This window comes from Maniola hyperantus, chromosome 4 (genome assembly GCF_902806685.2).
Source record: "Maniola hyperantus chromosome 4, iAphHyp1.2, whole genome shotgun sequence".
Taxonomy (NCBI): domain Eukaryota; kingdom Metazoa; phylum Arthropoda; class Insecta; order Lepidoptera; family Nymphalidae; genus Maniola; species Maniola hyperantus.
The window spans coordinates 5,206,302-5,220,551 of NC_048539.1; the positions used below are offsets into that span (position 1 = coordinate 5,206,302).

The window sequence follows — 14,250 nt, forward strand, 5'->3', positions numbered from 1 at the left end:
ATTCAGAAAACATAATTTTTTTTATCTTTTCTTTTGTAGGTACTGCAAAGATTGCAAATTATATTATCTTCTACACCTAATTTTACAAAACCACGTCTGCGCATAAAATGTTAAGGGTAGGTAACCTAAAAACTTTCGTGACTTTAGCAATGTTACGAAGTAGTACTTAGAAATTCTTTAGTTACCCGTTTCTGTTGTACATAAAGCTGGGTACTCATTATCTGTGGTTAATGAATGAATAAACGCCGTTTCCAGAGCCGTAAAGCCAGTAGATAAAAAATTAAAAGCCGGAAGCCAACCGGATGGCGGCATGGCGGCCATTACCGTGACATCAACATTCAACGTGTCATTTTGTTTTGTTCCTGTGATTTGTTTGGATTTGTTCAAACGTGCAACGTGTTATCAACGGCTTTTATATTTTTCAAAAAAATATAAACTAAGGATCTAGTGAAGGACTTCTAACTAGAAACAAACCCTTTCTAGCTTTAAAAAGTTAAAGAAATACTGCTAAAATGCCGTACTACGCTGTAGCAAAGGGGCGGTCATCGGGAATTTATAACTCTTGGTCAGACTGCGAAAAACAAGTCAAAGGATTCTCCGGTGCTCAATTCAAGAAATTCGACAGAGCTAGTCCCAAGTTTACACTGACGGCGCTTGTTCTTCCAACGGTAAAGAAGGTGCGAAGGCTGGTTGGGGAGTGTACTGGGGCGATGGACACGCGCTGAACGAGAGCGCGCCGGTATTCGGTCGGGCAACCAACAACCGTGGCGAGATCCAGGCCGCCACGCGCGCCATCCGGCAAGCCATCGACCACGGCGTGGACAAGCTGGCCATCAACACAGACTCCAAGTTCCTCATCGATTCAGCCACCAAATGGATGGACGGTAAACAAATCCTTAGCTAATTTCTACCCACACTATCTTGACTTTGCAGCTCTCATTTAATGTCATGAGGAGAATTTTCTTAGTTCAACTATGTTTTTTTTTTGTTTTTAATTTATAGACCAGCTTTTATAGGTTTTTAATTTATAAGCTAGCATGATACAGCCTAAGGTGGAGTGAGCTTTATTACCAAGCAAGTATTTGAAGGCATAGATTATTATTAAGCAAAGCAAATAGCAAATCTGAAATGAAGTAATAAGTACTAGTTTTTCTGTTGCCTTTGTAGCTCTCTTAGTATGATGTGACATGTCCCGGTTTTATCTCTGATTTTTACCTAGGTACTCAAAACCCTATTCAAATGATTGGCATGGCAGATGGCTCAACAGACATAGCTTGACACTGTGACTGCATCACAATACTATATCTTAACGGCACTGCATTTCAGTAGCCGGCAAGAATTAATATTGTACATCAACCTTCAGAATGAGATTTCGGCTTTGTAGAGCATTTTCTCTGTCACTCATACCTATGTGACATTAGCAAAGCGTGCAATCTATGGTTAGCTGTAATATTTTTGCTATGGGATAGGTTGAATCATTTTAGCTGTAATGTTTTTTTTTCTAAAATAGGTTGGCAACAAAATGGATGGAAGCTTCAATCAGGAGAGCCGGTGAAGAATGAAGCAGACTTCAAGGAATTGGCCCGAGTCAAGGACAAAATTCAAGTCAAGTGGAAGCATGTAGATGCACATAAAGGTGTATATGGTAATGAAAAGGCTGACCAGTTGGCCCAAAGAAGGGGCTTGTAAGTACCACTATAATTAAATAATAATAGTGGTACATAATAATAATATTATGTTGTTGCTAGGTGTAAGAGTTTAAGATTGATTTTTGGATAACTTGTATTAATTAATGTTAAGAAGTGGAAGTTTAATTTTTGTCTTACATTATTATTTTAGGAGGGAGGAAGTAAGGTAAATTTTTTGTTAAAAATTGTATTTCTTGCTGAAAAATGCAAAGCTTCTATTTATTTTATTTTATAGCCTCTATCCGATGCACTAATCTGCCATTATTATTTGCTTTTTCTTACCTAGGTATAGGTATATTATTACATAAGTAAACGTTATTATTTTTTAAACATATTTGGTTTTGTGCATCTGGGTATGATAGCCATTTTTTGAACATTTATGTATTTTCAATATTGATTTTCAATTTTAATATTAATTTCTTATTTTCAATTTTAATGGTTTAACGCCTTAGCGAATCAACCATTTTATGTACAATTACGTAAACCAATTCACTATTTTATATACATTTGTTAGGGTAAATCAACTGTTTCATTTAAATTTCATATTAATTATTTTTCTTTTGTTTCACTAAATATAAGGTGGATTCAATAAGGTTACACATTATGAATTATTTTTATGACTATAGTGTAACGTTTGATTGAACTGATATACCATCAAGTTCATAGTTACAATGAGAGTAGGTACCTAGTACCTACAGAGTTATTCAATTTCACTCATAGTGAATTAATTTATGAAGTTACCAACATTACAGTCAGACACTCCAGCCTCAACCATTGATGTATTAAGAAAGCAATTACTGAAATTAACGGTTAAATGTTCCTCAGATGCAATTTTAGAGACTGATTTGCACCGGATTTGGAATTAGTTAACTTATTGAATTTTCTGCAATCCTAGATAAATGGGATATATGTTTAGAAATGTTTCTTTTTCTAGAGATGTCTTGGTTTTCATTTGTACCACAGATTGCCTAGGTTTCATGTTTTAGATTCAGTATATAATTCCAAGAAAACAAAATTACATAAAAAAACTAGAGAAATTCGGTTTCAGGTGCTCAAGAACTTGGTCATCCAGCAGTCATCGAATGCTTAGGAAATGGGAATATTACCAAGTGGAACACTAAATTCAATGGAACCTCGGATCCGCATTCCTTTATTGAGCGCATTGAAGAGTTAAAAAGTTGTTTTGGCGTGTCAGATCAGACTGTTTAATTCGGCGGCTCTAATATTTTCAGACCAGGCTCTGTTGTGGTATAGGGGGGTCCGTAGCCAGGTTTCGTCATGGACCGAGTTGAAAGCTCTCATTTTATCGGAGTTCGAGCCAGTTGACTATGATTATAGATTGAAGGAAGAAATTCGAGCGCGAACCCAGGGTGTGGACGAGCCAGTCCATATTTATTTTTCAATCATAGCATGTTTATTTAACAGGCTCAAAGTCTCGCTCTCGGAGGAAGCTAAGCTCGAAATTTTACTTCATAATGTTCACCCAAAATTCTGCCAGGCCATGTTAGAGACTTCTTCTATTGCGGACTTAAAGGAGAAGTGTAAAAGATTAGAAGCTGCATACCAACGGTCCAATTTGTTTGTGGAACCTGCTAAATCTAGTTCAAATGTACTCAGTACGGAATTCGCTTATAAGCCAAAAGGTTAGATCATCAAATCCTAAAGTGAAAAAATATTGGAAAGGAAAAAACTCTATCAAATAGGTGCGGGCTACCTGACCATTTCTTTCGCCCTTGTACGAATAAAACTAGGAAGGACATTAAGGGCGTTTGTGCACTATTTGACGAACGACGGATCTGTCAATCAAATGAGTTTTACGTACCTACGTATAGTAAGATGGCCGCTTCGAATCGTGTATTTTCAACAATCACGAAAACGAATCGAATACGAATGTGTGCATAAATGCCCTTAGTTTCTGTATTTATTGTTAAGTACCTACCTATTAAATTTTCTTAAAAAATAATTGTAAAAGGACGATTACGCGGTGTGCGTAATCCCAGCAAAATAATGTTGAATTTCAGGATTTGAGTTGGATAGATTTTTAGTGCGTAACGTCGTGTAATTGTGCGTGAAAGTTTTAAATTTGTGCGTCCAACCAATAAGTAGATATTCGAAAAAAACGCGTTTTGCCAGGAATACGTCATCCCAGCTACACATTTTTTTCCCAATGGACGTACGAGAAAAAAAATAGGTCCATGAATTAGTGCGTTTTAAGAAGTAAATGTGCGTGCTAAAATTAAATTTGTGCGTCATAATACTTCGAAGATATTCAGTTTTTTGCTGGGATGACGTTTAACCATTTCTTATATCTCTTAAACGGTTAAACGTATAGACGTGATTTTTTTTACACATATTGCTATGAATTTGTGCGTAATGTTTGTAAAAACAGAATTTAAAAAAAAATTACCGTTCAGTTTTTATAATTAAAAAATAAAATAACGTTATTAGGTCCTAGTACTTTAAATATGACCTGTAAAGATAAACTTATACCGTTGATTTGTCCCTTATAACGGCTCACAGTATCTTATCAAGTTTCACTGGAGTATTTTAAGTATTTATTGAATTATGAAGAAAATTACTACGACAGGACTACGATATTTTTCGACATTTAATTGGTCGAGTATTTTATGAGTTGGCTAATTAAAATTTCTACCAATAATTAGTGCGTCAGCTCATTTATCCATCTGCAAAAATATAGCCCAATACACAGATAAATTATAGAAATATAATCAAAAAACCTATAAGATGCGCAATACAATGATAAACCGACAAAGTTTGAATAGCCACAAAAAAGCGACCGTGTCATATATCGTGCTAACCTTCCAAAATTGATAGTATTGTGCCATTTCTTTTCTGGTACATGTGCGCACAAAATTATTAAGCTTTTTATTAATCATACTATAATATTATAAATGCGTGCATTATTATAAAGTATGTTTGTTTGTTGGTTTGTCCTTCCATCACACCGCAACAGAGTTTCAGATTGACGTGATTTTTGCATAAGTGACCCGTTACATTTATTCCGAAATATTAGAGTTCCCACGGGATTTTAACAAACAAAAGCAAACAGTCCTATTGTCTGGTCACAAGCCATAATTAAACAATATAGTTTTCTGGAAACTGTTAAACTAAGCCACCCGTTCGTCTTCAAAACACGGCAATAAAACTGAATTTTAAAACTAATAGGTACCAAAGGTTCCGACCACAGCCATCTTTACTTACAAGCCATGCTATTAAATTTGGCAACGTCGCAATTAGGATCCGCCGTGAATCTGTGGCATAAACCGATAGAGCTACAAGTGTACTAGTGGACAGCTTTCTATAGGCTGTATCTAGTTATATTTACAAACACTATGCACCTACTTACATTACAAATACATAAAATCATTAGTTTTTGAAATTACGTATTGACCACATACAGCCCATTTACTTAATGTAAGGCAGTACCTAGTAGGTATGTCTTTCGTAAGAATGTAGGAACTTAAAACTTGTTTGAAACTTTGAAGATCTACCTACTATTTCACTAAAATAAAACATAAATGAGGGTTAATAGATATTTTATTTCCTATTATAATTAGACTTAACAGTTATTTTATTTCCTGTCCTTTGTGATTGTTCTTTTCTTGGGCTTGCTGATGTAGTTCTTGACGACGCTCGCTGTTTATACAGCTGTTCCCTTTTAGAGGGATCCATCCTAGATGTTTTTTCGCACGTAACTTAGGTAACGCAAGTTCTTAGGTAGGTTAGGGAAAATATGGGGCACTGCACCAGCTACTAGTTGATTCAACGTGATTTATCTCTATTTCTAGATTATTTTACTATTTTGTTACTGTTGATTATTTTTATTGTTATGTTAATATGACAAATTATGTTAATACAATAATTTTAGATTACCTACTTAATTTACAATCGGTATTCAGTCAGAATATTGATCAACTAAAACTTAGAAAATAAAAAATATATTGAACTGTTCTGTTGTTTTAATTTTCACTAACTAGTATGTACGTACCTGTACTTAAGTGCGAAAAAAGTAATGGTACAATACTATCAATTTTGGAAGGTTAGCACGATATATGACACGGTCGCTTTTTTGTGGCTATTCAAACTTTGTCGGTTTATCATTGTAATGCGCATCTTATAGGTTTTTGATTATATCTCTATAATTTATCTGTGTATTGGGCTATATTTTTGCAGATGGATAAATGAGCTGACGCACTAATTATTGGTAAAAAATTTAATTAGCCAACTCATAAAAAACTCGACCAATTAAATGTCTAAAAATATCGTGTCCTGTCGTAGTAATTTTCTTCATAATTCAATAAATACTTAAAATACTCCAATGAAACTTGATAAGATACTGTGGGCCGTTATAAGGGACAAATCAACGGTATAAGTTTATCTTTAGAGGTCATATTTAAAGTACTAGGACCTAATAACGTTATTTTATTTTTTAATTATAAAAACTGAACGGTAATTTTTTTTTAAATTGTGTTTTTACAAACATTACGCACAAATTCATAGCAATATGTGTAAAAAAAATCACGTCTATACGTTTAACCGTTTAAGAGATATAAGAAATGGTTAAACGTCATCCCAGCAAAAAACTGAATATCTTCGAAGTGTTATGACGCACAAATTTAATTTTAGCACGCACATTTACTTCTTAAAACGCACTAATTCATGGACCTATTTTTTTTCTCGTACGTCCATTGGGAAAAAAATGTGTAATTGGGATGACGTATTCCTGGCAAAACGCGTTTTTTTCGAATATCTACTTATTGGTTGGACGCACAAATTTAAAACTTTCACGCACAATTACACGACGTTACGCACTAAAAATCTATCCAACTCAAATCCAGAAATTCGACATTATTTTGCTGGGACTACGCACACGATTACGCGCAAATAAGCGTGAACTCTGTACTGAAGTACCTATTACAAAACTGATTAAACTACAGTTCAGATAACATTACGAGAGGATCACTGTTAAACTATAAAAGCAGAATGGGTTGCACATGTCAGGGTTTATCAACTTTTTAGTTTTTACCTTTTTATTTTATATATGAATAGTAGTGTGGCGTGTGGCCTACTTTGTTTTTTATTGGTGGTCATAGTAGAACTGTAACTTAACCACATGTCACGCCACTGGGCCTAAATAATTGATTTTTTAGAATTATTTTTGTTCGTTTACTTTTTACTTTCTTTTCAAATTGATGAAGCTTTGGGCAGCTTTCTGTTTGTCCTATATTTTTTATCATTCAAGGATTCTACCTACTGGAGTTCTCATTAAAGAAATATCAATACATATTGTTTTTTTGAATTCTGCTATAAGTAAGTACTAGTTGACTGGCCCCAGCTTCGCACGGGGCATATTCCATGGGCAAAGTCTTGTATACCCATTAGACTACCTAGGTACTTATAAACATTCTTCGTGAAAAGTTCATACACTCGTTTTGTATTGCACTGAGCTTTGGAGTAGTTGCTTAAAATCGATTAAAAATATGATCCCGATCCGGAAGAATCCTAGTGTTTTCGGGATAAAAACTACCCTACACCGGAAAAAATTCTAAAATTCTTGAAACACCCTATAGACATGGATTCCTCAAAATATTTTATGTACGTATACAGAAATCGTTAGTTTTATTATTATAACTCAGGACAAATAGGTAATTAAAACCACTACCTACATTTGAACAAAATTATTTAACTTATGAGTAGGTAGATATTGTGGCTAATTTCGTTGTACACGAACTCTAAACTAAACTAAAATGGCACGTCTAAATCTATTGCTATCACTTTCATAATGTTGCTTGCGGAAAAGGATAGCACTAGATTTAGACCCGATAATTTAGTTTAGTTTAGAGATTGTGTACAAGAGAATCAGCCCCAATATAACTGCAAAATTGCAGTTGGAATGAAGTCGTAGGTAGTACTACACCCACGTAGGTATATACTTATTTAATTGTACAAAAGGGCATTCCTACCTAAACAATTTGTAATAATAATTGATATAATAGGTAGAGTGGTTCTTATCTTATACCTAGGTATAGTCCGCGACAGGTTCAGATGGCAATCGGGGTATAAGGCGGGTGACCACGCTCGACCGAACCGGGCTGAGCGAGTGTGCAGGGCGTTCACTTCCTGATTGCCATTTCAACCTGTCGCATACTTCACATAATTCACAAACAAAATATAAACAAGTAGGATAACAGAGCCTGATGACTAATTTGAGGTTAACATGGGAAATCTATCAAGATTTAAAATAAATAAACGCTTGTAACTTATAAATTTTTGTATTACCTACCATCGAATTAACAAAGGTCCCCCATAACTAACTACGAAGTAATTCACTTCTATTATTAAAAGAATAATGTTAAGAAATTACTGTATCAAAGTTGGTACAAAGTAATAACACTCCACTTCATTTAGGAAATATCCTCATTAACAAAAAAAATAAGCCTCTTTACAGCAAACAGATTCTCTATAAATAATTGTATTATCCAAATAATAATAATAATCAATCTTAACTTAAAAAAGTTTACCCTGTGGTTGCCTAAAAATTTGTTCTTAAACCTTGGTGGCCAAGGGACATACCTAATATTAGTTCCAAAAAATAAATTTGACTTACCGTAACAGTTACATTACTGCCAAGTCCTTTTAAATTCACTTGCAAAAGGTAAACTAATAAACTATTATAGTTTAAACTTAAAAAATCAACCATCATAATATCAAGTTAGCAATCTGATACCTATTAATATTTTAATTGTACTTAGAAGCCCCTTCTTTTGCCAACTGGTCAGCCTTTTCATTACCATATACACCTTTATGAGCATCTACATGATTCCATTTCACTTGAATTTTATCCTTAACTTGGGCCAATTCCTTAAAGTCTGCTTCATTCTTCACTGGTTCCCCTGATTGAAGCCTCCATCCGTTTTGTTCCCAACCTGAAATAGAACAAAAATAAACATCAGTGAAGCTAAGCAATTTGCTTCATTTCAGATTTACACTGCTTATAGAATACCATTCGGGCTTGTTTTCCTCTCCACTACTAATATCTATGCCTTCAAATACTTGCTCCCTAATAAAGCTTACTTCACATTAGGCTGTATCATGCTTGCAAGTCTGATTGTAGCCTATAAAAGCTGGTCTATAACTAAATAAAAAAGTTGACATGGTAATCAGACATGGCAGAAAGTAGTAGCATAGTATTAATAATTAGTAGTGTGGTAAGAAAAATAGGTAATGATTTGTTTACCGTCCATCCATTTAGTGGCAGAATCGATGAGGAACTTGGAGTCTGTGTTGATGGTCAGCTTGTCCACGCCGTGGTCAATGGCCTGCCGGATGGCGCGCGTGGCGGCCTGGATCTCGCCGCGGTTGTTGGTTGCCCGACCGGATACCGGCGCACTCTCGTTCAGCGCGTGCCCATCGCCCCAGAACACTCCCCAACCAGCCTTCGCACCTTCTCTCCCGTTAGATGAACAAGCGCCGTCAGTGTAAACTTGAGTGAAACCATCCCTGTCGGTTTCAAAACCTCTTCCTCTAGAGGAGTGCGACATGTTAGTAGACGATCCATACACGGAGGGTATGTCGTAATATGAATCCGACGAAAACGATGACCCTCCTTGAGATCCACCGCCACGTTGAGAGACGAATGCCTGAGCGTCACTAGCTGTATCGAATTTCTTGAATTGAGCACCGGAGAATCCTTTGACTTGGTTTTCGCAATCTGACCAAGAGGTATAGATGCCCGCTGATCGACCCTTTGCTACAGCGTAGTAAGGCATGTTGATTTTAATTTTACACCTTCAGCAGCCAAATAATAGATAGAGAATATAGAAACAGAAACACAAATTATTAGTAGAACTATTCCAGTTAATCGTTGGATTAGCTGATGGCAGCAGATTCAATGGATTTAAATTCAAGAATTACGGCTGGCGTCAGTTGAAATTGGTTGAAATTAAAATCACAGATTAAAATGGAAATCACAGACCAATAACATTGGAAATTGAAACCGGAAACGTGAATGAATGAAACTAAATTTTCCAACTGGCTTTACGGCTCTGGGTTCTAGGCATATTTATTAGTAAGGCCAAACTTAAAACCCAGACTCTACCACGACTATAGGGGCAACTATATAGCATGGCCCCTATAGTCCCTCTCGCACAAGCTGAGGTACTTACGTGTGAAATGTTATTCTTTATATTTTACGTTCGCTTCGGCTATTGTAGCCTTGCAACCCATTATTGCAGAATAACTTCAAAAAGACAAACTGATCAAATTCTTTAAAATACATGAGTCAGCATAATCTCATTTCACTGTTTCTCAAGATCTCATGTACAAAATACATCTCGACAAACCAAAAAAATGGCCACAAAATGATCATTTGTCACGTTCTAATAAGAGCGTATAGTAATGTATTAGCTCTATCTTTCTAACAGTAAGAGTCACATTAGGGCTACTTCTACAGGTATTTACTCTGAGAGTAAGAAGAAGCAATGACGTAGAGTTCATTATCAATTATTTTCAATCACAGTTTTCAATACTACTTGAAGCAAATAGTTAGTTACCTAGGTACTTATCGTTATCTCATTTCGACTAATACACTAATAAATTGGAGCCTCGCTCGGTAGTTGAAGTGTGATTGTGATTTACAGGTTTTGCTTCAAGTAAGTTGAATTACGAGTAAGCAATCCAGGCATTACAAATTCATCATTTATGGTTTAGGCCACAGATTCATAGGGATATGGTTTAGCCCTTTTAAGATAAAATTTAAACTCATAAAAATGCAGCTGACACGAGTAACATTGATAGCGAGAGTTTTTAGAGACTACGACGGGTAGCCAAAGAATTTGCAAGTACTACTATAGCGAAGGCATCGACATAGGAATACACAGTAGTACTTAGAAATTCTTTGAGCGAAGGTTTTTTAGAGGCCTAAAATAGTAGATTTAATCTATGGACTTAAATTTCTATGTGCTTCCATGCTCAAAAAGGCTAGAACCCAGAGCCGAAAAACTACAATTAATATCATGTCATTTGTCTTATTATTATTTATTACAAAAAAAATTGCTAAATGATATGGAAGATAATTAATCCTCAACGGTTTATTAGAAGAATTAAAACTGAAATACTTTTACAAGGTTTAAAAATTCCTAATATGTCGTTCTACGCCGTGGCAAAGGGTCGGACATCGGGCATCTTTGGTTCTTGGGCAGACTGCGAATCACAAGTAAAAGGATTCTCTGGTGCTCGCTACAAAAAGTTTAACACAGTTACCGAGGCCCAAGACTTCATTAACACGTATGGTGAAAACAAATCTCAGAAAAAGATTGCTTCAAATACTCATAATGGTATAAGTTTACCCTCTCGATCATCTGCATCCAATGGGCCCTCTAATACTCTTAAGAGGCCGTTTAGCACTTCAAATCTAAACAACTCTGACGAGGGTCCAAGTAAACCAAAGAAAAAATCTACAAAGTCAAGACGAGCATCTTACGACAGCATTGATTCTGATGATCTAAATACAATTATAGTGAAACAAATGGATGACATAGAGAAGAGGTTGAAAGGTTTCGAGAAAGGTGTAGACAAGATTATAGAAAAAAGCGTAAAATCTGACCGGAAAGCAATTATGATAGAACCTCAGAGCCTCAGTAAGACAAACGGTTCTAACAATTTTAAAACAGATAGTAATGGATATGTACACGTTTACACTGACGGTGCTTGCTCAGCTAATGGCAAAAAGGGTGCAAAAGCAGGTCTAGGAGTCTATTGGGGTGAAGGGCACCCTTTGAACGTCAGTGAACCAGTCTCAGGCCGTGCTACAAACAATTGCGGGGAGATTCAAGCTGCTACACGAGCCATTCAGCAGGCAATAGACAATGGTGTAGATAAACTAGCTATCAACACTGACTCGCAGTTTCTCATCAACTCAGTGACCAAATGGATTCATGGTAAATCTATATCTACCTTTATATATATAAAACTGACTGACTGACTGATCTATCAACGCACAGCTCAAACTATTGGCCCAATTGGGTTGAAATTTAGCTATTATGGTGTAGATATCCACTAAGAAAGGATTTTTGAAAATACAACCCTTAAAGTAAAATATGGGTATGAAATTTGAGTAGTCCATGCGAACGAAGTTGTGGGATTAAGCTAGTAATAGTGTAAACCAGTAGTTTCCAAACTATGGGATGCGGGCCAAGATCAACCAAACAAAAAGAAAGCGAATTGTTGATTTTTATTAATTATAATACCTGATGCCCGAGACTTCGTGGAATTAGGTTTTTAAAAATCTCGTGGGAACTCTTTGATTTTCCGAGATCTAAAGCCTATGTCACTCTCCAGGACTTTATCTATGCCCATGCAAAAAATCACGTCAATCCGTTACTACGTGATTGAAGGGCAAACCAACAAACAAACACACTTTCGCATTTATAATAAGGATACTGATTTTTTGTTTTGTAACAGGTTGGAAACGAAAAGGTTGGAAACTTCAGTCAGGTGAGCCAGTGAAAAATGAGAAAGACTTCAAGGATTTGGATAGAATTCAAGATAAAATTCTCATCAGATGGAATTATGTAGAAGCTCACAAAGGCATACATGGTAATGAAAGGGCTGACCAGTTAGCCAAAGCCGGAGCTGCTATGTACACTAATTAAAAAAAATTTTTATAGGTTTTTATTATTACAGGCATAGCGCATAACAGAGTAAGCTCCTGTGGTAATGGAGCAGTGCCGGAGGAGTGTGAGGTACAGAGCTGTCTCTGTATACATGTCATCATCATCATCAACTAATAGACATCTACTGCTGGACATAGGTCTCTTGTAGGGACATCCACACGCCACAGTCTTGTGCCGCCTGAATCCTGTGGCTCCCTGCGACTCATCTGATGTCGTTTGTCCACATAGTGGGGTGTCTTCCAACACTGTGTCGTCTTCTGGTGCGAGGTCGCGATTCCAGCACCTTGGGACCCCAACGTCTATCGGTTTTAACCTTTATTACCATTCATGTGTATACTGAGACAGCTCTGTACCACCTCCCACACAACTCCACTACCGGATCGTTATGCAGTATGCCTGTAGTTAGTAATGAATAAATTGATATATGGTACAGTATGCGGCCAAAAGTGATTAACATCAGCCTTTAGAATGACATTTCTTATTTGTAGAGCGTTGTCTCTGTCAGTCATACCCATATGACGCTTTGTCGGTTTAAACAACCAAGACAGTGCTCTACAAATCTGCTGTCTCATAATAATCGATGTTCATCACTTTTGGCAGCATACTGTACCATAATGTTTTAGATGTCTTAATGGTCAACAATATATCTTATATTTGCTAGTGCTACCTGTACTAGTACTCAAATTGTAAGTTTCTTTATTTTGTTCTATTTTTTTATAAGACTTTTATAAGGATCTGTTGTTACTTGTAAAAATATTTGTGGTCCAAGTTTGACAAATCGTGCGTTACAGAATGATATTTTATTGACCATCAAAATATGAGATTAAAAGTAATATTTTCAAATCTATTTATGTAATGTATGAACAAACCCTAAGATGCTTAAATAATTATTCTGCGTCATACTCTTAAAATAAAGATTTTTTATTATTCTTTTCTGCAGATCAGTATTTGTTGTCAATTGAATTAATACTATAACAATACAGTTTTTATTTGTTGTAAAATCCAGAAAGTTTCTCGTCATTAACATGATAGATGACCAATGCTGGACATAGGTCTCTTGTAGGGACTTCCACACACCAGTCTTGCGCCAACTGGATCAGAGGTCCCTGCGACTTGTTATGTTGTTGTCTGTCCACCTAGTAGTAGGTCGCCGTTCTAGCGCCCTGGGACCCCACAGTTCCTCTTTTGATAATATTATATTGATAGAAAAAGCTTCAAATCAATGCATTTAGGTAATATAAGTTCTTCTGTGAGTCAGCTGCCCAGGTGGGAGCGGGTGAGTCCTGCGGGGCGTCCAGTATGTAGAACAAACTCTTAATATTTACAAGAAATTGGAAGGAAGACGCGTGGATATGTTCTAATAGAGAGCGGGTGCCGAGCGACATGCAATGTATGGCACCGCGCCCACTGGATGCACCCGCTCCCCCCTAGGCCGCAAGCTTCGAGTGGGCTATACACAGGCATCTTGAAGCAGTCATGAGCATGACAGACTGGCCGCTTGAAGCTGTGATTAGCATATTTTCAATCGCCTTCCTTTGTTCTTTTCATTATTATACATGACAGCTTGAAAGCAGTTGTGACTGCACCGAGCAGTCGTGCAGGTGACAACTGCTCGAGCAGTCAGTGTTGTCCAGTGATCAATGGCTCAAGCTATCTTGTGTGTAGCAACTCTTACTCTAGTAATTTAGGTAAGAACTGATGAGCTGTGATAATAATTTCAGTAATTTCATTGACATGATTTTCAATTTTCATCAATAAATAATTACTTAAATTAACAGTGGTATTTTTTTGCTCCACTCGGGAATTCCAAAATCCTTTTTTTGTGGGCGTCTTCATTGTATAAAACCGCTTAGATGAATTTCAACTAT

General features: G+C 36.2%; 3 protein-coding genes and 1 pseudogene across 3 annotated transcripts in view; 2 read left to right on the forward strand and 2 right to left on the reverse strand.

The window, feature by feature from the left end:
• Positions 1 to 14,250, reverse strand: part of LOC138404778 (uncharacterized) — a 218,962-nt gene that overhangs the window by 96,943 nt on the left and 107,769 nt on the right. The window lies entirely within an intron of this gene.
• LOC117997267 (ribonuclease H1 pseudogene) lies at positions 327 to 3,043 on the forward strand (annotated as a pseudogene).
• On the reverse strand, positions 7,373 to 9,661 carry LOC117997263 (ribonuclease H1-like). The gene is made up of 2 exons (XM_069498158.1): positions 8,947 to 9,661; positions 7,373 to 8,635 (listed from the first exon to the last, which is right to left on the reverse strand). The coding sequence occupies exons 1-2, from the start codon at positions 9,476 to 9,478 to the stop codon at positions 8,448 to 8,450; spliced, it is 720 nt and encodes a 239-aa protein (XP_069354259.1). The 5' UTR covers positions 9,479 to 9,661; the 3' UTR covers positions 7,373 to 8,447.
• Positions 10,716 to 14,157, forward strand: LOC117997254 (ribonuclease H1-like). Its single transcript, XM_034985499.2, has 2 exons — positions 10,716 to 11,647; positions 12,171 to 14,157. The coding sequence occupies exons 1-2, from the start codon at positions 10,768 to 10,770 to the stop codon at positions 12,359 to 12,361; spliced, it is 1,071 nt and encodes a 356-aa protein (XP_034841390.1). The 5' UTR covers positions 10,716 to 10,767; the 3' UTR covers positions 12,362 to 14,157.